This window comes from Aspergillus versicolor (assembly GCF_001890125.1).
Source record: "Aspergillus versicolor CBS 583.65 unplaced genomic scaffold ASPVEscaffold_4, whole genome shotgun sequence".
Taxonomy (NCBI): domain Eukaryota; kingdom Fungi; phylum Ascomycota; class Eurotiomycetes; order Eurotiales; family Aspergillaceae; genus Aspergillus; species Aspergillus versicolor.
The window spans coordinates 1022319-1041766 of NW_024467527.1; the positions used below are offsets into that span (position 1 = coordinate 1022319).

General features: G+C 50.4%; 8 protein-coding genes across 8 annotated transcripts; 5 read left to right on the forward strand and 3 right to left on the reverse strand.

Annotated features, from left to right (window-relative positions):
- Positions 1 to 221: 221 nt before the first annotated feature.
- On the reverse strand, positions 222 to 2989 carry hsp60 (chaperone ATPase HSP60). The gene is made up of 3 exons (XM_040812240.1): positions 2521 to 2989; positions 2272 to 2413; positions 222 to 2176 (listed from the first exon to the last, which is right to left on the reverse strand). The coding sequence occupies exons 1-3, from the start codon at positions 2629 to 2631 to the stop codon at positions 660 to 662; spliced, it is 1770 nt and encodes a 589-aa protein (XP_040667151.1). The 5' UTR covers positions 2632 to 2989; the 3' UTR covers positions 222 to 659.
- Positions 2990 to 3150: 161 nt separating this feature from the next.
- Positions 3151 to 4524, reverse strand: ASPVEDRAFT_150216 (uncharacterized protein). The gene is made up of 2 exons (XM_040808231.1): positions 4335 to 4524; positions 3151 to 4259 (listed from the first exon to the last, which is right to left on the reverse strand). The coding sequence occupies exons 1-2, from the start codon at positions 4390 to 4392 to the stop codon at positions 3208 to 3210; spliced, it is 1110 nt and encodes a 369-aa protein (XP_040667152.1). The 5' UTR covers positions 4393 to 4524; the 3' UTR covers positions 3151 to 3207.
- Positions 4525 to 5298: 774 nt separating this feature from the next.
- Positions 5299 to 5734, forward strand: ASPVEDRAFT_40957 (ATP synthase subunit epsilon family protein). Its single transcript, XM_040812241.1, has 3 exons — positions 5299 to 5362; positions 5435 to 5549; positions 5626 to 5734. Exons 1-3 carry the CDS (start codon positions 5331 to 5333, stop codon positions 5701 to 5703), a joined length of 225 nt encoding a protein of 74 aa, XP_040667153.1. The 5' UTR covers positions 5299 to 5330; the 3' UTR covers positions 5704 to 5734.
- A 42-nt stretch (positions 5735 to 5776) lies between these two features.
- Positions 5777 to 9214, forward strand: ASPVEDRAFT_630689 (N-alpha-acetyltransferase 35, NatC auxiliary subunit). Its single transcript, XM_040815656.1, has 8 exons — positions 5777 to 6230; positions 6306 to 6373; positions 6466 to 6603; positions 6680 to 6916; positions 6985 to 7440; positions 7489 to 7746; positions 7798 to 7896; positions 7947 to 9214. Exons 1-8 carry the CDS (start codon positions 6131 to 6133, stop codon positions 8835 to 8837), a joined length of 2247 nt encoding a protein of 748 aa, XP_040667154.1. The 5' UTR covers positions 5777 to 6130; the 3' UTR covers positions 8838 to 9214.
- A 377-nt stretch (positions 9215 to 9591) lies between these two features.
- Positions 9592 to 12038, forward strand: ASPVEDRAFT_131142 (uncharacterized protein; the record flags this gene model as incomplete). Its single annotated transcript, XM_040806787.1, has 5 exons — positions 9592 to 10346; positions 10405 to 10664; positions 10720 to 10854; positions 10921 to 11011; positions 11084 to 12038. The coding sequence occupies 5 exons, from the start codon at positions 9592 to 9594 to the stop codon at positions 12036 to 12038; spliced, it is 2196 nt and encodes a 731-aa protein (XP_040667155.1).
- Positions 12039 to 14289: 2251 nt separating this feature from the next.
- ASPVEDRAFT_129653 (acetyl xylan esterase) lies at positions 14290 to 15305 on the forward strand (the record flags this gene model as incomplete). Its single annotated transcript, XM_040806656.1, has 3 exons — positions 14290 to 14491; positions 14544 to 14800; positions 14850 to 15305. The coding sequence occupies 3 exons, from the start codon at positions 14290 to 14292 to the stop codon at positions 15303 to 15305; spliced, it is 915 nt and encodes a 304-aa protein (XP_040667156.1).
- Positions 15306 to 15569: 264 nt separating this feature from the next.
- ASPVEDRAFT_191297 (uncharacterized protein) lies at positions 15570 to 16730 on the forward strand (the record flags this gene model as incomplete). The annotated part of the gene is made up of 4 exons (XM_040809086.1): positions 15570 to 15619; positions 15694 to 15928; positions 16043 to 16321; positions 16452 to 16730. 4 exons carry the CDS (start codon positions 15570 to 15572, stop codon positions 16728 to 16730), a joined length of 843 nt encoding a protein of 280 aa, XP_040667157.1.
- On the reverse strand, positions 16645 to 18973 carry ASPVEDRAFT_40969 (carboxylic acid transport protein). The gene is made up of 5 exons (XM_040812243.1): positions 18068 to 18973; positions 17884 to 18014; positions 17659 to 17837; positions 17263 to 17611; positions 16645 to 17207 (listed from the first exon to the last, which is right to left on the reverse strand). Exons 1-5 carry the CDS (start codon positions 18622 to 18624, stop codon positions 16891 to 16893), a joined length of 1533 nt encoding a protein of 510 aa, XP_040667158.1. The 5' UTR covers positions 18625 to 18973; the 3' UTR covers positions 16645 to 16890.
- Positions 18974 to 19448: the final 475 nt, after the last annotated feature.

Here is a 19448-nt window from a genome sequence, read left to right on the forward strand (position 1 = left end):
GAAGGTCGCAGGGGATGACGCTGCCGTCAGTGCTTGTTTCGGAGGCGAGTGGGAACAGTCATACTAATAACGGGCTTGCGGAGAGGTTGAGGGGTCAAGCGAATGGGGCAGCGGGTAGGATGAGGGAGAGGGATAGGGACACTGCGTAGAGTATGTCGAATTTCCGGGGTTGAAGTTTTAACGGTCATAGCTACGGTATACCCAATAAAGATGATTACTCCGTTTTACAGTCCATTAAGAGGGGGAATAGGATCAGGTTACTACTACATGCTTGTGACGCTTGCCTAGATATGAGATTCTGTAACTGAAAGCAACTGAAATTGACCATGTTTGATATTTCATGGGAGGATATAATACAGAGTCCCCTGACTTTTAGTGCCAATAAGGTAGAGTGGAGAGATGGCTAGAAAAAGACCTAAACCAAGAGTGCGGAGTAGTGATAACATGAGGTATAGTAGGATGAGTATTGTCGCAAGTCAGGATGAGTAATACAAGACATATAACACATTAAAGACATAAGGAAAATAATACAAATAGAGATCTCAAAACATATCATGGTATGCCCATTGTATGCAAAGACACGCTCGAAGGAAAACCTCTAAAAACTTGAAACCAAGAAAGGCATTGATATGGGTACATGAGGCGGTGGATTAAGCAGTTTAGAACATGCCGCCGCCCATGCCGCCCATGCCGCCCATACCACCCATACCACCAGCAGGGGCAGCGGGAGCCTTCTCCTCAGGAGCCTCAACGATGGCAACCTCGGTGGTACCGAGCAGAGAAGAGACACCGCTAGCGTCGACGAGAGCGGTGCGGACGACCTTGAGAGGGTCAACGATACCAGCAGCGAGCATGTCGACGAACTCGCCCTTGGAGCTGTCGAAACCACGGTAGAAGTCCTTGGAGAACTCGTCGGTCAGCTTGCCGACAATGACGCTGCCCTCGAGGCCAGCGTTCTCGACAATGGTGCGGGCAGGGCGAGTGATAGCGCTCTTGACAATGCTCACACCGAGCTGCTGATCGAAGTTGGCGGGCTTGACGTTCTCAAGGCCGTTGGCGGAGGCCTTGAGGAGAGCAGTACCACCACCGGGGAGGATGCCCTCCTCAACAGCAGCGCGGGTAGCGTTGAGAGCATCGACAACACGGTCCTTCTTCTCACCAACCTCAACCTCAGAGGCACCGCCGACCTTGATAACAGCAACACCACCAGAGAGCTTAGCAAGACGCTCCTGGAGCTTCTCCTTCTCGTACTCGGAGGTAGTGGGGTCAGCCATGACGCCACGGATCTGTTCGCAGCGCTGGGAAATGGAGTCCTTGCTGCCCTCACCGTTCAGAATGATGGTGTCCTCCTTGGTGATAGTGATGGAACCAGTGGAACCAAGCATGTCTGGGGTGAGCTTCTCGAGCTTAATGTCAAGCTCATCGGTGAAAACGGTACCGTTGGTGAGAATACCAAGGTCACCGAGGATGCTCTTGCGGTTGTCACCGAAGCCGGGGGCCTTGACGGCAGCGACCTGGAGCTGGCCACGGAGCTTGTTCAGGATGCAGACGGCGAGAGCCTCACCCTCAATGTCCTCAGCAATGATGACGAGAGGGCGGCGGAGAGTAGTGGAGGCCTCAAGGGCGGGAATGATGTCCTGGACAGCAGAGATCTTCTTCTCGGAAAGGAGGATCAAGGGCTTCTCGAATTCAACCTTCTGCGACTTGGCGTCGGTGATGAAGTAGGGAGAGGTGTATCCACGGTCGAAGCGCATACCCTCGGTAACCTCAAGCTCATCCTCAAGGGTCTTACCCTCCTTAACGGTGATGACACCCTCCTTACCAACACGCTCCATGGCGGTAGAGATGAGCTTACCAACGTGGGTATCGCCGTTGGCGGAGATGGTAGCAACCTGGGCAATCTCCTCGCCGGTAGTGATATCACGCTTGTTCTGCTGGAGGTAGTCCACAGCGGCCTCGACAGCAGCCTGGATACCACGGCGGAGATCCATGGGGTTGCAGCCAGCGGCGACGTTCTTGACGGTCTCGGAGAAAATGGCACGAGCAAGGACGGTAGCGGTGGTGGTACCGTCACCAGCAAGTTCGTTGGTCTTGGAAGCGACATCCTGGAGGAGACGAGCACCGAGGTTCTCGAACTTGTCCTGGAGCTGAATAGCCTTGGCAACAGTCACACCATCTATTGAAGTCAGTTATGATACACAAAATCGCTTGATTGATGTTTTCGTCGCAGAGGGATGGGTTTCAGCGATGATGACTAAAGGAGTAACGTACCCTTGGTGATCTTGGGGGAGCCGTAGGGAGATTCGATCAGGACATTGCGACCCTTGGGACCAAGAGTGGATTGGACAGCCTTAGCAAGCGTGTCAACACCCTTGAGGAGCTGAGCGCGAGCCTCGACGCCAAATTTGAGGTCCTGCCCATGGTTAGCACTCTGGTGTCAATCGACGCCCCGGGACCTGCGGAAGGTTGATCGAGAGCTTGCGTGGCATCAATTGGCGCCGCAATTGTAATTGAACGTACCTTGTGGGCGAACCGTTGCTGCTGGAGGTTGAGGCCAGCAGGCTTGTAGAAGGGGGTGCGCTTGGAAGCAGCAGAGAGGACCGAGGTCCTGGCAGAGAAAGCTCGCTGCATGTTGAAAGGGAGAAACGGAGAAAAAGAACAATTAAAACAATGGCAAAAGCGAATATTAATGAGCACAAAGAAGTCTGTCCGATCAAAGCTCCCGGAGCAGAACGGATGCAGATGAAGGGATGATGGGGAGAATAGGAGATGAGAAGAGTCGGAAGGTGAGAGATGAAGCCAAAGTCTCGAAAATTTTCCAGGCCTTTCTCTCCATCTCCGGATTTCTTGGCAGCAGAAGCTCCTAGAAGGTCACGTGTCCCGTATCCGAGGGAATGTGCTCGGGTTGTCGGAACGACGATCTGTACCCGGCGCTTCTTTGGCTGGACCTTACGGAGTACGTTTCGGAAGCTGGAGCTATCGCGTGCATAATTGGCCCGAAAATCTACTAAGGCAAGGATCATGTTCATAGCTAAACCAGAGACGATTTTCGGAGTACAGACGATTGTTTTCTTAAATACATCTGCGGGAGCATACCCGCTAATAACCGGCCCAGTTACCGAGTTTAAGCAGGGAAAAACAAAGCGAACTAAAACCCAGTATACTACTCCGTAAATCTCATCATATGTCAAGGTAACCATCAGGCTACTATTCTTGCTGTCCACAATACCATTCGGACTCTTCAGGTTGCATGAGATACTCCCCAAGCATTTCTTGAAACCCATGGTTTGGAAAAAGCGGCTGTTCCTGCTGGTACCCCTGGAGTGACGGGAAGGAACTAGCCATAGTAAACGGCTCTGAAACAAAAGGATCCGAGTAAATATCTCCAATTGGTGGCAGGTCGAGAGCTAGGTTGCCGGTAGGTATATACATTGTGTTTGCGTCCACCGAGGTTTGAGCAGCAGGGACATGGAGAGGAAAGTCGGCATGTGCAGCAAAGCCACTATGTGCCGGACCAGCATTGCTAATTGGGGAACTAAATCCTGTGGGAAGATTTGCCTGGCTGACGAACGCCTCATTCGGGAAAGTCTCGTAGACACCGCGGCTTGGTGTCGCTGGTTCAGGCTTCACGGCTGCCTCTCGCTTTAGGGCTGGCTCTGGTTTCAGGGTGGGGGTTCTGGGCAGAGCTGCCTGGAAAGATTCTTCTTTCGGCATTTTGTCAAGCCCAGCAAGGAATGACTTTGGACACTTGTAGGAGACTAACTTGCTGGTGTGAATTGGTGTGCGCGCTGCTTCCTGTTGCTTGTCGTTGGGCAACTCAAGAAAATCTGCCCCAGGCGCTACTAATTCCTCACCACTGTCATCGGATTCCTCTTCGTAACCGGCATCCTGCAATTCTGCATAGTTCATTCGTGGCTTCTTTCTTTTCGTGCTAGCCCTACGTCGCGATAAGCTTCTGTTCTCGACCCACTCTTCGTCTGAGCTGTCATCGTTGTCGACTTGGCCATTCGCCTTGGGGGGTTTGGTATTTGAAACTCCCAAGAGCTTAGAATTACCAATAACGGAACCCCTCCTCAAGGGCGGAGGGACCTGCTTGTTAGCCTGTATGCGGCGGATGCGCAGCTTTGCAAGATGCTGGGTAATTGCGCCCTCAGTGGTATGGTGACCCATGGTTGCAGCCACTTCAGCCCAGGGAATCTTAACTGATTTAGCATTGCAGACCGATTGGATGGTCAACAGAAGGAGCTCATCGAGGTTTTCTGATATAATGAGATAAAAGTTAGTGAATAGCCCGTAGGGGTTAGATTGACAGTGAGAGTAAAGAAGCAATATACCATCCCAGCGGACGATGTTTCGCTTTTTCGGCCTCTTTCCTGTTGTTTTCTTGACCATGTTGCCAAATAAATCAAGGCAAAGTGCAAGTTATAGTGGTAGGTGAGGCGAGAAGGAATTTTGAGTGACAACGAGCCAGAGGCACGGTATCCAGCTCGTGACCACAAGCGGAGAGGAGCGGAGAAGATTAAGCGATCAAATAGAGGGGAAACAATACTGTGGTAGGAAGAAAATAATAGGGTGATTGTCTGAAACTTGTGGTTGAACTTAAGATGCAGATGAAGGTGAGCAAAAGGGAGAAGATGGATAAGACGATGGAGGCGAAAGCGAATTGCTTAGAGGACGAAGACGCGTACGAGGAACGAATACAACAGTAAGATCGCGATGAACCCTAGAGTCAAGCCTCAGGCACCACGTAACGTTGACGTATTTCTAGAACTGAGAGGATTTCTCTATATGAGCAGATTCGCTCTATGGAAACAAGAGTGGATAGAGGGCGAAGTCAAGATGCAGATATTTGTCTTATATCCCACAACCAAAGAGGTGCCTAAAGCAGAAAAAGAAATTAAGACAAAGAACTAATATCAATATTTGTTATATATGGTCTGAACTGCTCCATTCTCAACAGCCAAAGCGAAATTACAACTTCTATTTGGAGAGATCTCAGATAGAGGTAGACAATTGAAGCAATTGAACCTTTACCCAGTTAGATACGCCGTAAAAAACTCTAAGGTTGGCCATGGAAATGTTCCAGAGAACGAACATAAGGATAAGTTTTGTGGGAGGAAAATAAAATGCTCTTGGAGTTGCTTGCACTCCAGGCTGAAGCTGTTCAGTGAATGCAAGTAGACTCAGAAGATATGATTGGTTCCTCAGGTGTTCGTCACGTGTGTCACATGACCCGAGATTCCGACCCTCCGAACTCGTCGCTCTGCAAAGCATCACATCCCGACTGCCCCCTTGTACATTAAACCCTCCAATCCACTCACACCGTCAAGATGGTCTTCGCCTGGAAATCCGCTGGTTTGACGTACGATACTCACTGATACCTGCCCCGTCTGCCCGATTAGGAGACACCGCTGACAATGGCTCAACTTTTCAGTTACAACCGCTACCTGGCCGTCGCTGCTCGCGCGGTCCGCCGGTCCCTCAAAGACGGCCCTCGTGTCGCCGCTGAGCGCCGTGGAAACATGGACCTGCGTTTCGCCAAGTGGGAGGTTGGTATTCCCATTTCCAAGACACCCATTCGTGCGAAATTCCAGGAGGCTGTGACTAACCGGGCTTTGGGAACAGAACGGCAAGCAGGGCGAAGTTAAGAACCTTGCCGAAGCCAACGACCAGGCTCTCGCCGCCAATGCCGAATCGAAATAAGCGTCTCTTTTGAACTCCCGGATACGCAGTGAATAGTTGTATTTTAGGCGATGTTGGAACATATCGGGTGGTGAAACTCGGAGGCAGGGGAACTTCGGAATCTTTGTGACGATATGGCCTGTTGTTTAGGTATCAATGGAAGGAGTTGTTTCCCTCTCCTACTTGAAGTTCTCGGAATAAAACCACCTTCTCATTTTTAGATGCCTCAAAAGCTTGTGGTATAGAAATAGACTTCCAGTGTATCCGTAGACCACCGCTTTCAGGCTCTTTCCATGGTCGGAACGCTTTCCCTGTCCGCCCGAACGACACTCCACTCCCCGCCATCCCCTCACCCAACCTTTCATCCTCACCATTTTCTTTAGTTGACGCCGCACCTCAATATATTTGGTAGATCTGGCAGCTGGCTGCGAATGATCGCGTCTTCCTTATGCTACCCAATAGCCAGGTCCGAGCTTCAACGACGCGAATCGTTTCGCAGTCCGTTGTTCCACGCGACATTACAGAGAAGTTCACACAAGCTGCATCAAGTGAGGCCACCGCCAGGCCTACCAAGGCCAATTACGTCGGCGTAAGCTCTTGCTGACAAGGGTTTCCCTCTACAGAATTAAAGACCGGACAACTTGTTAAAGATGAATACTTCACGCTTTTTGAGGCCGTGGGCGCGTTGGAGGTAGGCTGCAACTTAACCCAACGATTGCGCCTGGCAACTATGGCATGACAGGAGGTGCTCGGCAGGAGCTAACGGATTCGGTGTATAATTAGATCATGGACTCCAAGATGGACAGTGGATATCTAGGCCCCGAAGAAAGCGGCAAAGGCTTGGAGGACGAATACAACGTTTTGCGCGACCTCGCACCGGAGGAAGTAGTATGGATTATGGATGAGCTGCTTTGCCATGAGGTGGGTAAAAAACGTCGGACATTTCGATCATTGCTTGCTCCAGGAACGTGCTGAATGAAACTGTTGCAAATGACAGATGGCGTGGCATATGGGTCATCCTCTCTCGCAAACCCTCTTCACCTCGATCTACCTTGACAAACTCCTATGGCCTATACCGAAACACTTCGAAGATACTCATTTTGGACGTGAGGGGCGTGCCGGATATGGGCAAATACCTGAGCTTGTGCATATTGTGCTACGCGCATATTGCCTGGGGCTGATCAAGTGCTGCGACTTGGTCCATACGCGAGTGATCGGGGAATTCTACTATGAGGTCAGTCCCTACGTATCGTTACATGCGGGAAAGAATACAAGGGCTGACTCGCCTTGTGAATCGCGCAGGAAGAGGATTTCAGCACACAACTCTACAACCGGTCATTGCTACCACACTTTGATTCTGGACTTTTCACCACAGTTTTGAACCAAGCGATTTCTTGGATCGATAAGCAGGAAGCGATGGACACACCCGTGAAAAAAGCCATAAAATCTCGATTGGAATTTCGACAAGAGTTTCTTCAAGGCTTGCAGCAGGATATCGATATTTTAGAAACGAGATCAGTGGACAAGCTACAGTCGTGTTTGTCGATTTTGCCGACTCTCCAAGAATCGAACCCTGTCAGTCGGCCTGTGCCTGAAGCCTTCAGTTGGAAATTCCAAAGGAAATTGGCCAGCACAGTGCCTCCCCGTCCGATGGTCAGGATCAGCTTTGAGGATGCGCTGGCGCATCTCAAACGGCTATGTCAGGACGGGATCGATCTCAATCAAATACTTGACTATAGAGGGCCATCGAACTTGAAAGTATGGCTCGCAAACCTTTTGTTATTGCCACGGTTACTGATTATATAGGTGGCTGTTTGGACTATCCTTTCCCGAAAACCTCAGCCGTCAGTATACATTCGATCCCTCGTTCAAACCATCATCATGAGCAAGACAATCGTCCTTGGAGCCGTTCCAGTCAAAAAGTTTTTGTATGACGAACTAGCGGCCCTTGTTCTGCCTTCAAGCATACTGCTTGAAGCTAATCTCGATGAAACCGAAATGCCCTCCGATCCTCGTTTTCAGATTGCTCAATTGATGGACGGCTTCGTTAGGCGCTTTTCCCAGGTACGTGTCGTCACTCCATCACTTTTATCATATAACTTACAGTGAATGTAGCCATTTGTGGATACATTCCGAAGTGCATGTTTGAATCGGTGCCGTATTCGCCGAACGATCTGTCATACCCTTGTAGATTGGGACAATCTGCAAATGGAGGTTTGTTCTCTAGTAATTCCAGGCATTGGAATAGGACTAAATCCCTATAGGCCGAAGATCTCGACGAACAACTACGTGTCTTGAGCGACGAACCCCCGTTAGAGCTTCCAAACGGGGACACTACATACGCGTACCCGCTTAGCAGCTGGGCTTACCACCAAAAGCTCATCCAATTCCGTCTCATACTCCAACTCGGATTCGAATTATCTATCTACGCTCCAGAGGAACTCCCAGGAATGTACTGGTACCTATCGCATATTTGCTCAACACACCTCGGCCATATCGATCGAATCCGCACGTTCATCCTCTCCGGCGCACAGCGAAGCCGGCCTTCCCTAGCCAAACACGCCGTCCTACGCAAATCATTCCTCCTCTTCGACCGCCTTACAATGCAGATTGTCGCCATCGATGCCTTTGCAATCGCTCTACACGCCCTGTACGTCCTCCTATCCCGACACAAACTTCTCCCCACCGCCGCCGGACCACAAGCGTATTCAAACGACCAATTCCGGTACGAGCTCCGAATGAAGCCATTCCTCCAAATTACGCTTCCAGAACTTGTCCCATATGAAGAATATAGTCGCGAAGCCACCCTTCAAGGCGACAGCGATGAAATCGTCATGGAGCGCGCAACCAAGGCCATCGGGGAAGCACGAAAAGCCTGGGAAACAACGCTCGCCAACGGGCCATTCGACGACTTGAATGGCGAAAAGCCCGACGCTCCGGCTATTGCAGAAGATTGGAATCGTGATGTGAAGGATACAATGCGGGCCTGTATCGGTGCGAGCATTGCGATTGAAACTGTAAAGAAGGCGATTGCTTCTGGGGCGCGGCCGCTTAATCTCCGGGTCGATATTCCCGAGGCGGGTGTCAAGCCCCGTTGGCATGACTGGTGGGCTGTTCCGCAGGTTTCGCAGGCTCAGCCGAGTAAGAAGGCTTGAGCTAGCAAATATACGAGATAGAGAGTATACGAGGACGATGTGATAGACGGCGAGCAGCCAGCAAGAGGCCAGCAGCAATGCCAGCTGCTGTATGGGGTAGACGATAATGACATTATGTGTATTAGAGACAACACTATAGAAATGGATCAACGGTTGAAATTACATGTTAATTGTTAGTACTGGTTGGGAGAGAACGGAAGGATTGGATTGCACAGTTGTCCGTCCCCGCAATAATTTCGGAACAACTCTGTGTCCATACTTTCCGGTTCTGCAGCAACCATGAGCCGCAGTCTTGGCTTCGGTTCTGAGCACAGACCCTGCTGGAATTCCGAGCACGACGCGCGCCTCAACATCACCTCTCCAGCGAATTGTCGATCGCAAATGTACCGCCTCTTCCATTATCAATCAATGTGCATCAACTGATATTCCTCTCTTCAACCTCTGCAGTATTTTTGGCGTTGATAGAGAATTAATAGGATTGAACCTTCTCGCGACCGCGACTGAGCTGGCCCTCGCTCCCTGACCCGCGGCGATCCTTCGGTCTTGCTAGATCGCGATTACCTTTTGTTTTGCCTGCCTATGGCCGTTGCAATTCTGCATTCGTTTGAAATGCTTGGTTACAGAACATTTGGCGTCTTGGGTCTAATGTCGGTCGCATGTGTTTTGGGTTCGCATTAGATTATTCGACCAGTCTCCCCCCGCAGTGCCCGCATTTGCCTTTACCCATAACGGGGAAGGCACGTTATCGATTGCGATGCCAGTCTACCCTGTTCGACGCCGGCCACGCGAGTGCAAAACATGTCATCAATGTCGCGCGAGCAAGGTCCGCTGTGACCGAAATGTGCCATGCAGCAACTGCATCAAGCGCGGGTTTAGTTGTACCTACGGTGGACCTCCGCCAACCTTGGTCTCCCCCATACCCCCAATTGCTCCCGAGAACTTCGTGGTTTCAACGACCCCAGGAAATGTACCGCAGATAAACCCCCCACCGACGCTATCGACAAGTAACCATGATGCCCTCTCCTCTGCCGGTCCTGGTACGGACGATCCATCCTCGGATACAGTTTCGATATCTCCCGTCGAGTGGGAAGAACTCAATATCAAGATGCAGGAGATGGCACATGTCCTAGCAAGCATGAAATCAATCGTTCAGGCCCATTGTCATCCACTGCAACCGCCACAACCGCAGAAACCAATCGATCGTCATCCAGACGCAAGCGACGTAGGTGAATCCCTGTCGCGGCCAAATAACAACATCTATGGATCGACCACGTTGAAAACAGGCTCGGTCCATATCGGAAATCGGTCTGCGTTGCATGATATCTTAGACAAGACGAAAAGTGCGGCAGACCCAGCGCAGGTGCTACCCAGAGACGATTTGCTGGGCCAGTTTGCATTGGAAAATGACAACAGCGGATATCCTTTCGTTGACCTCTGGTCGTCGGATCCGCTGACCTTTAACATTGGAGGCGTATGTGACGTACTGCCGGATGAAGATCAGTGTTTCAAGTGAGTTTAAACCATATTCTATTTCAATTTGGACGAACCCGCCGCCTGACTCCTGTAGACTGTTTAGTTGTTACAAAAATATCGCAGCTGTGTTGTATCCTGTACTTTCAGATATTGATCAATTCGAGAGTGACCTGAAGCAGTTATTGGAGGGCCGACAACGAACAGGCGGAGTCTATCAGCCGGACGGGGATGGCCCGTTGAAACCATTTGGAATGAGCATCGGCTTTCTGAGCCTCTGCTTCGCAGTTCTTGCCTCCGGCTGCCAGCTTTCTGATTTACCGGGAATCCAACGTGAGATGACTTCTTGGATATATGGTGAGCCGTCTGTTGCAAGAAATAGACATGTTATCTGAAGGTTAACAGCTCCTAGTTTCCTGTTCGTACCAGTGTCTGCGCATGCTGAATTATGTATCGCAGCCGTCGGTGGAAGTCATCCAGGTTCTGTTAATCATTAGCAGTGTTCTATCCTACAACATGAATGCTGGAGCATCTTACACATTGCTCGGTGGGTGACCATATCTTAGCGACAGCTTATAATATAGCTGACGATGGCCTCGATTTCCAACAATAGGGCTGACGGAACGTCTTTGTATGGTTCTTGGACTGCACGCAGAGGCGCCTGGCTACCCACCAGTCCTTCAAGAAGCTCGGAGAAGGGTTTGGTACGTAACCAGGCTTCGTTGTGATTAAGTGGTGCAATACATACTAATAATAGTGTTTCCCTGACTGCATAGGTGGGCCATGGCATTTCAGAATAGTCATTTTTCCCTGGCCTATGATCGGCCTTCAATTACCATGATCAGCCAGCCAGATATTCCCTACCACCGCAAATCGATGCCCGGGCATCGGTCATACTTCGAGACCCTGTCTTGCATTCTTGGCGTCGTCCTTGAGACGCTCCGTATCTTAATGATGGAGAAGCACTTGCACCTTCAACCAAGAGAAATTTTCGTGCATGTGAAACAAATACGCAGCATATTTGCAGAGGCTGCGCCGCACCTGCGCTTCAGAGAGCGTTGCGCCAGCTTAGCAGACAGCATTGAATGGGCGGAGCTGAAGCTGCACTCTTCGTATTATATCTCGCTTTTGTGCCGGGTATCTTTGGATCCGGACGCGTCGATCACCGATCAAGAACGTGAGAGCTTACGGCACGAGTGTTTGGCGAATTTGGTGAACCTAATCGAAGCCTTTATTGAGTTGCACACGATCAGCCCGTATGCATCGCGCACCTGGATCAGTGTTCAACGGACCATTGCATCGGCCTTTCTCCTTATCGCGAGTAGAAACGACCAGGTTTGGCCACAATCTCGGGACTTGCTCCGGCGACTCGAAAGGGTCCTCGCAGACCACGTATATTCAGACGGGAGTGTGACCCCGACCACGCGCACAGACACGGCGAAGCACCTTTCCTCATCATTGGAAGCGCTTCGGGCAGTCACATCTGCATTTGGTTCGGGAAAGGACCAGCAGAACGAACAGGGGACACCCTTGAAAGGAGAAAGTGCGACGCGGAGCGTTCCGCAAGACGCCCCATTTCTGCCCTCGCCCGCATTCGCCCACCTTGCAGCCTCAATGCCTTCCTACGGAGGAGCATACGGCGTGCCTTTGGAAGACGGACATCTTGACAATATTCTGAACCAAGTGTCGGACGTAATGCTGTTTCCTAGTATGAACATAGGAAATTCATGAAGTGACAAACAACATGTAATTTTATCGCATCCTCGATGGCATGAATTCTAGAAAAGACGTTAACCTGGTCGGGGACCGACCTGTTTGCTGTGGTCAGCACAAAATAATACGAAAAACAAGAGAAGGGGGAGGCGGGTTCTTATAGAGTTCAGACTTTCGGTGCGGCGACATCTGCCGAACGCCGAATAACATCCGTTTCGGCCGCAGGCCTTAGTTTGCATATCACCGCCACGACTGAAATGTAACTCCGGACCTCCGACTCGGAGATCTCAGCCCCAGCCATTGCATATTATTGAATTCCAGAGGCGAAATAGACTTTCCTAACCGAAGCATCCCTCGCGACACCGACCTGCTAGATTGTGGTGAGACCCCGACGCCTAAAAAGTTTTGGTCGTACTGCATTGCTCCTCACAGAAGAATGCAGTCAAAAAACTTTTTGTCGATTTTCCAATTTGTCTTTTAGTTTATTGGGATTATTGTTTCGTGCAGCTGTGTACAATTTTATTTATAGCATACCGTAGACCCATCCAGAACTAATACCCGCATGTATAAAGTCCCAAAGCTCATCCGATTCATTCGCGTAGTTCACACGAGCCATGTTCACTGTTTCCAGCCTGTGTATGGATGGGCGGACAACAGCTCAGTATCGTGCTGCTGCGTGACCTGGGCACCATCCTCAGTCGAGTATGCGGCGCGGGTGAAGTTGGTTGAGTTCTCGACGGTCAGGTGTAGGTTTCCTGCGGACGGGAGAATACAATATTCGCGATATTTGCCGTACTTCATCTTGTTTGATGGCATAGATTTTGGTTTGGTTGTTGAACCCCCACTTGAGGCGGCTGGCTGGTTGATTGAGTGTTCGAGTTGCATGGTGTCACGGGCTTTGTTGTTGTCCCACGAGGACCCTATTCTGATAGGGACGACGGATGCCAATTCGATGGTGCCATCCGCTCCGGGGTTTTCGAAGTATGCCTTGAAGGTTGGCTATCCATGTGGAAATTGTAGATGAGCATGTAATTGTGGTTTCTAATATTGGAAAGGGCGCGAAGAGTCAAATAAACATTTTGACATAGTTGGGTGTAGATTGTCACGAAAGAGAGTAATCAGCGTCAAATACAAACAGACATAAGCTATTATCCATGTGAGTGCGAGTCTCGCTGTCCTTGTAGAATGAAGAATAGAATGAAGAATTAATATAGGAAGCGTATGACTGCCCTTGAGCAATGTGAAGGCGTATGGACCAAAGCCATAATACGAGTCTTAGAACACAACACTAGACTGAACTTGGTCGTTTGCTGGCCAATGCGCCAGTGCTTCTGGAGCAAACTCGTATGGGGCTCGCTTCCCCTTGTATTGAATAGAGTGCGAAGAATGGAGGAAACTTGGGGGCAAAACTTGGAAGAAGAAGCCTGGGATCAGGTGATGAGGGGGAATCTGCTCAGTCCATCAGTCCCTCAATTCTTCAGTCTTCTGCAACATGACCTCTATCCCTGCAGGTACATTAACTGACACTCTGCCTCTCACACAGGGAATAATGTTGACAGCTAGATTCCATCGCAGATTTCCTATCACTATTTGTTATTGAAAGCATGAGATTCAGCTCATCTGACCCAGCCAGACGCGTCTGGAGATAGTAGCGAGAACATAAGGAATTCCCCTCCCTCAACAACTGTTATTCCTCTCCATGTGGAGTCGTATCGAACTTTGAAAGTTAATATAACTCGGGTAGATCCGATGTCATCAACTGCAGGAACGTATATTGGCATAGAGAATGAGGGTGACTGTCGGGCAAACTATGATGAATTAATCATCCGATACATCAGCACCCATGCAAGAGCTACATTCCTGATTCACGCGGGCCAGCGGAAGATTCCTCATTCTGCAAGGTCGAAGCGCCGAGAAGAATAGCCGTACCAATTTCGGAGAAACACCCAATGCCAGAAAGGGGGAACGTGGGGAATACAGTTTAAGCGTACAAGAACGTCGAAGCAATTTATCCGGATCACCCTCAATCATTCCTTGACAAGTTTCTTTTCGTTTGGGCAGCTCTGTCTGCCGATCCCGACCCGGCGTTTTAGATGCGGACTCCCCGTGTCGTGGCCGTGCTTAGCGAGTATGTGATTAATTGAGGAGCAACAACTGCCTCGATCAGCCCAGTGATGATTGAAATTGGAGATATATGAAGGGTCCGAACCCGGCACCCTAAATCCTCTATAATCTAAATGCCTTGACGTTCATGCGACTTATGCCCATCATGGTCCCGCTACGACACATTCTCTCGGTTCTCTTCTATGCACTCGCCTGCAGCGCCTTTACGTTGAGCCGACGTGCTCCAACACCCGGGGAGCTGTCCCAAGTCACCGATTTTGGAGAGAATCCTACCAACGTCGGTTTCTATATATACGTCCCGCAAAACCTGGCTACTAGCCCTGCCATTGTCGTAGCCATCCACTACTGTATAACCATCAAACTGCCTAGAAGCGAGCTTCGCTAATAGATGACTACCAGGCACAGGAACCGCCGAAGCGTACTATACTGGCACACCCTACGCCCAGTATGCAGAAACCCACGGTTTCATCGTCATTTACCCAGAAAGCCCTTATGAGGGCGGCTGCTGGGACGTCAGCTCCCAGTCTTCCTTAACCCACAACGGAGGCGGCAACAGCAACTCCATCGCTAACATGGTGACCTGGACGATTGACCAGTACAATGCGGACTCCAGCCGCGTCTACGTGATGGGAACTAGCTCTGGCGCAATGATGACAGTACGTTTCCAATTGCCGTTTAGTTACTAGTAAAAGCTAACAGCCGCAGAACGTTATGGCAGCCACCTACCCCGAGCTCTTCTCCGCCGGTATCGCTTACGCAGGTGTAGCAGCCGGGTGTTTCTACGCCGAAGCCGACGAGCAAGCCTGGTGGAACAGCACCTGCTCCACGGGAGAGTCCGTCAGCACACCTGAGCACTGGGCCGAGATCGCAAAAGCTATGTACCCCGACTATGACGGTGACAGGCCGAAGCTGCAGATCTACCACGGAAGCCAGGATACCACGCTGGACACCCAGAACTACTACGAGACTTGCAAGCAGTGGGCCGGCGTCTTTGGGTACACCTATGACTCGCCACAGGAGACGCAGAATGATACGCCCTTGGAAAACTGGGATAAGACGATCTGGGGCCCGAATCTACAGGGGATTTTGGCGAATGGGGTGGATCATAACATCCAGGTTCAGGGTGATGAGGATCTGAAGTGGTTTGGGTTTACTAGCTAAAGAGGGTCACTCGAGAGCTAAGCTTTAAGACGATATTATGTGACGGTATGCTGTCATTGCAGGACTCGCAAAATAAAGCCGTCCCTCCCAACTTTATATCAATATATTCTTTGCCCGAGCCCTAAATTCCTGGACCCAAAATACAGCTCCCCCGCCAAGACCACCTACTCTGTACCGTACCTCTCCCCACAACGTTAACCCAACCCGCATTCCTTACCTACTCTGCAACTGCAATCCAACCTACCGACCCAAGAAGCACCAAAAATGACACAACCCCCCCCAAAAGGCCGTTTAATCTCACAATTCGAGAATCGGTACGTAGTTTCTCCTAATGTCTGCAATTTAGCCAGCTAGCTCCCTTACTCAGCACCACTCCAACGTCTAACAGACCCACAACCTCCCACGGCGAAGCATGGTCCGATCTATGGAATTCGGGGCAAAGCGACCTCTGGGATAGAGGTATTCCGTCTCCTGCTTTGATTGACTTGGTTGAGGCATATAACGAGACGCTGTTTTATCCGTTCCAGGCTGCTGCTACTAGTATTCGTAGTTATCAGCGGGAAGGTGGGGAGGAGGTAGGAGTAGGAGTAGGAGTAGGAAGGAGGAAGAAAGTGCTTGTACCGGTATGCATATCTCAATTTTCTTAGTTATTTCTTACAATGCCTGTCCAGTATCTTCCACACCAGGGGTTCAAGAAACAAATGGGATAGTATTTATATTTATTTAATGAGTGACAGGGCTGCGGTCGGGGCTACGACGTAATCGCCCTCGCGCTCCACGGGTTCGACGCATACGGCCTTGAGATCTCAGGAACCGCAGTCTCGGAGGCGAGAGAGTTCGCAGAACAAGAGCTTGCTTCTCCGCAGGCGTGTAATTTCGGGACAGCATACAGCGCAAATCCCAGTGTTATCCAGCTGGGAAAGGGAAAGGCCCAGTTTGTAGAAGGAGACTTCTTTGACGAGACTTGGCCTGACGAGCTGGGTGTTGAGCAGTTTGATGTTGTTTATGATTATACTGTGAGTATAATATCATTTCCTTTTTCTTTTTCTTTTTTTTTTTTTTTCCTTCACCCAAGGCTGGATTTGATGTATTGCTGCGAGTTAGATTGGTTTATGTGTAGGTGGTGCTACTGCTGACAAGGCGTAGTTTCTGTGCGCCCTACATCCGAGCCAGCGTGGACGGTGGGCGGAGCGGATGGCGGAGCTGTTGAAACCTAGGGGACTCTTGGTTTGCTTGGAGTTTCCGATGTATAAGGACCCTGGGCTTCCTGGGCCCCCGTGGGGTGTGAACGGGGTGCATTGGGAGATTCTGGCTGGTGGCGATGAGGGAGTTGGGAAGTTTACAAGGCGGGTGTATATGAAACCAAAAAGAACGTATGAGGTTGGGAAGGGGTCTGATATGATTAGTGTTTATGAGAAAAAATGAAGAGTCCGCGACTTCTCCTTCAATTGCAAACTATCGAGGAAATTGCTGCAAAATCACTAATCTTCATCTCATAATCAAGATCGCTCAACCATATGTCAAATCGTCCACCATCGTTTCATCATATACCATATTACCTGTCATGAATGGGTGAAAGAGAAGCCTAATTCTTGGATGCGCGCTCAATGTTTTCGTCGGCCGGCTCGCAGTCCCCCTTCTCAGGGTCTTCCACGGTCTTTGTCTGCAGCTCCTCCTGAACACCCACGACAGCGGTCTCGAAGCGGCGACCACGCTTCTCCGGTCCGAAGGCGGCTGTCACCATGATTCCGGTAGCGATAATTGCAGTACATACGCCCATGGTAGGGCCGTAGGCCTCAACACGTGTTCCAGACGGACTTGAGATAAATGTCTTTTCTGCGACAGCGTTGACAATCTGTGCTGATGGGGAGGAGATCATATTTCCGACCTGGTAGGTAAGACCTTGAACTTTGTTAGAATGTATGCATAGCCCTGCGGACCAAGAATCCAAACGTACCTGGGAACAGAGATCGGAAGGCAGGTGGGGAGAGCTCGTTCAAATGAATGGGAATGACACCCCAAGCACCCTGCACGAAGAATTGGAGAAAGAACCCGGTTGCGCTGAGGGATCTCTCGGTCGTGGGGAGGATCCAGGCAGGGATGAGTACACCGGATATGAAAGCCGCAACAATAATAGCACGGCGACGTCCAACAAATTGGGATAGATATCCAATGATGGTACCACCAACACAGGCGCCAGTCTTCATGATGATCGACGCACGAGAAGCACCGTCATTTGCCAGTTCCTTCTGGGTCAACATGAACGTAGTGTAAGAGTCTTGAGACATGTGGGAATAATAGTTGAACTGTATATGGTTAGTTGGGTCATTTTTCATATAAGAGGAAAGCGCACCCAAGTCATCAGGAGAATGCAGTAAAACGAAATCTTCCATTCTCGGCCAACCATGTGTTTTGTCTCTCTCCAAAACTCTCCAGCACTAACTGACTGTTTGCCTGCCGCCTTTGCCTCAAGAAATTGTTTCGACTCGGGGAAGAGTACACGAATTAGACCAATGCCAATCGAGATTCCAGCTAAATTTCCTTAGAACTCGATATATTCGCGGTTTAGAAGACATACCGGCAATCCAAAACACTGTCTTGTAGCTTTCGGTTTCTCCCCCAACTCCCAAGTTGGCACATGCGGCAAAGACATATCCGAGGGAGTATCCTTGCTGGAGGATCCCAGACATGAGACCACGGGCACTGACACTATGCAACAATTAACATTGAAGGGGCAATCTTGCTCAAGGAATGATACGTACGGGCAGTGTTCCAAAGCCATGGCGATGGCGTTTCCATATACACCACCCATGAACAGACCGAACAAACTTCTCACTGCCAGGAACTGCTGGAAAGTGCCACTGTAGATTGTTGCAATCTGGAGGACTCCAAGCACGATCATGTTGACGACCATGGGCCATTTACGACCCCATCTGTCACCCGCGAGACCGAAGAATGCCGCTCCCACACTTCTCAGTAGTAACGTCAGAGTAATCGCAGTGGATATATCTGTCTTGGTCTTCCCGTAGTAGTCGGCAAGCTTCACCTGCTGGATGGATAGCGCGTGGAAGTCAAACGCATCCGCAGTCCAGGCCCCAAGGCCGACGAGAAAGAATAGCCAGTCCCGCGCACTCAGCAACATAAAAAGTTTGATGGGGTTTTGGAAGGGCTCGGGGTCTTGCCATTCCGCACGCTTCTCGTCGTGCTCGTTAACTATTTCGACACGCTGCCGCCATCTAAAGAGATCAACCCAGGACTGCTTTGCAACAGCCCAGACGCCCTCTGCGACGGGCTCAGCAGGCTCGTTGTGTGAAGACATGGCAACTTTTTGTTGAAACAAGAAAGCTTTGTTTTTAATGGGCGGGCTTCGTGTTGGAGCAAGGGATGTTGACTCTACTTATAAAGTTCACGGCCGCTTGGTCGAGCTTGCCCCCCTGCCATCGTCTTCGCGTCTTACATCAAGGGTTTCATGCGGAGGGTGCGCGATGTCACCCCACGCAATAATGATAGTCCCTCATAATCAAACCCCTCCCATGGATAATGTGGCTTTCCATTGCGTACAAGCCCCACGGCGGGCTACAAATCCACCGCGGGCGAAAGTGCTGCCAAGGGCCTAAGCAATCTGGGGTTGGAACCAGATGCCGAGCACAACCCGTTTTGGATGCATTCCTGGGGATCGACTGGTCTCAACGTGGATGCCCAGACGCGCTAGCTCACACAATTTTCGCCATGGTCATGGAAGGACGAAAACAAGACAAAGGGATGCTGTCAGCCAAGGACAAACAAAGACCAGCCTCGAGGAAGGTCAAACGATGAGGTCGAAATACGGTATTTCAATCTACTCTAACTACAGAGTGCAGGTTTTCGCTCCAAGATTTCGAAAGTGAACAAGACGAGATAGCAGCCTCAACTGCCAAGGGTTGAGGGAATGCACAGTTCAGCTCAGCTGCATCGAGATCCCCGCGAGGGAGGCGAGGGTGTCATCTCTTCTGGAGAGCACGCGAGGCCACGAGACCCTTGCTGGGGTTTGTGCGCCGAGAATGACATCCCCAGTCTGGAGTCTCTTGATACCGGAGAATGACGGGTGGCATGACTCGGAGACTTTCCGATATCTTGCCCATCCCGGAGAGGTGACAGACAGCC

Coding starts and splice junctions, on each gene's coding strand:
- ASPVEDRAFT_40957 (XM_040812241.1), top strand. CDS start 5,331: ATGGTCTTCGCCTGGAAATCCGCTGGTTTGAC. Junction 5,363..5,434: donor TGGAAATCCGCTGGTTTGAC/GTACGATACTCA, acceptor TCAACTTTTCAG/TTACAACCGCTACCTGGCCG. Junction 5,550..5,625: donor TGCGTTTCGCCAAGTGGGAG/GTTGGTATTCCC, acceptor CTTTGGGAACAG/AACGGCAAGCAGGGCGAAGT.
- ASPVEDRAFT_630689 (XM_040815656.1), top strand. CDS start 6,131: ATGCTACCCAATAGCCAGGTCCGAGCTTCAACGACGCGAATCGTTTCG. Junction 6,374..6,465: donor AGGCCGTGGGCGCGTTGGAG/GTAGGCTGCAAC, acceptor GTGTATAATTAG/ATCATGGACTCCAAGATGGA. Junction 7,441..7,488: donor GAGGGCCATCGAACTTGAAA/GTATGGCTCGCA, acceptor CTGATTATATAG/GTGGCTGTTTGGACTATCCT.
- ASPVEDRAFT_40969 (XM_040812243.1), bottom strand. CDS start 18,624: ATGTCTTCACACAACGAGCCTGCTGAGCCCGTCGCAGAGGGCGTCTGG. Junction 18,015..18,067: donor ATGGCTTTGGAACACTGCCC/GTACGTATCATT, acceptor ATTGTTGCATAG/TGTCAGTGCCCGTGGTCTCA. Junction 17,208..17,262: donor CTTCCGATCTCTGTTCCCAG/GTACGTTTGGAT, acceptor ACAAAGTTCAAG/GTCTTACCTACCAGGTCGGA.
- hsp60 (XM_040812240.1), bottom strand. CDS start 2,631: ATGCAGCGAGCTTTCTCTGCCAGGACCTCGGTCCTCTCTGCTGCTTCC. Junction 2,414..2,520: donor AGCAACGGTTCGCCCACAAG/GTACGTTCAATT, acceptor AACCATGGGCAG/GACCTCAAATTTGGCGTCGA. Junction 2,177..2,271: donor CTCCCCCAAGATCACCAAGG/GTACGTTACTCC, acceptor TGACTTCAATAG/ATGGTGTGACTGTTGCCAAG.
- ASPVEDRAFT_150216 (XM_040808231.1), bottom strand. CDS start 4,392: ATGGTCAAGAAAACAACAGGAAAGAGGCCGAAAAAGCGAAACATCGTC. Junction 4,260..4,334: donor AAACATCGTCCGCTGGGATG/GTATATTGCTTC, acceptor TCATTATATCAG/AAAACCTCGATGAGCTCCTT.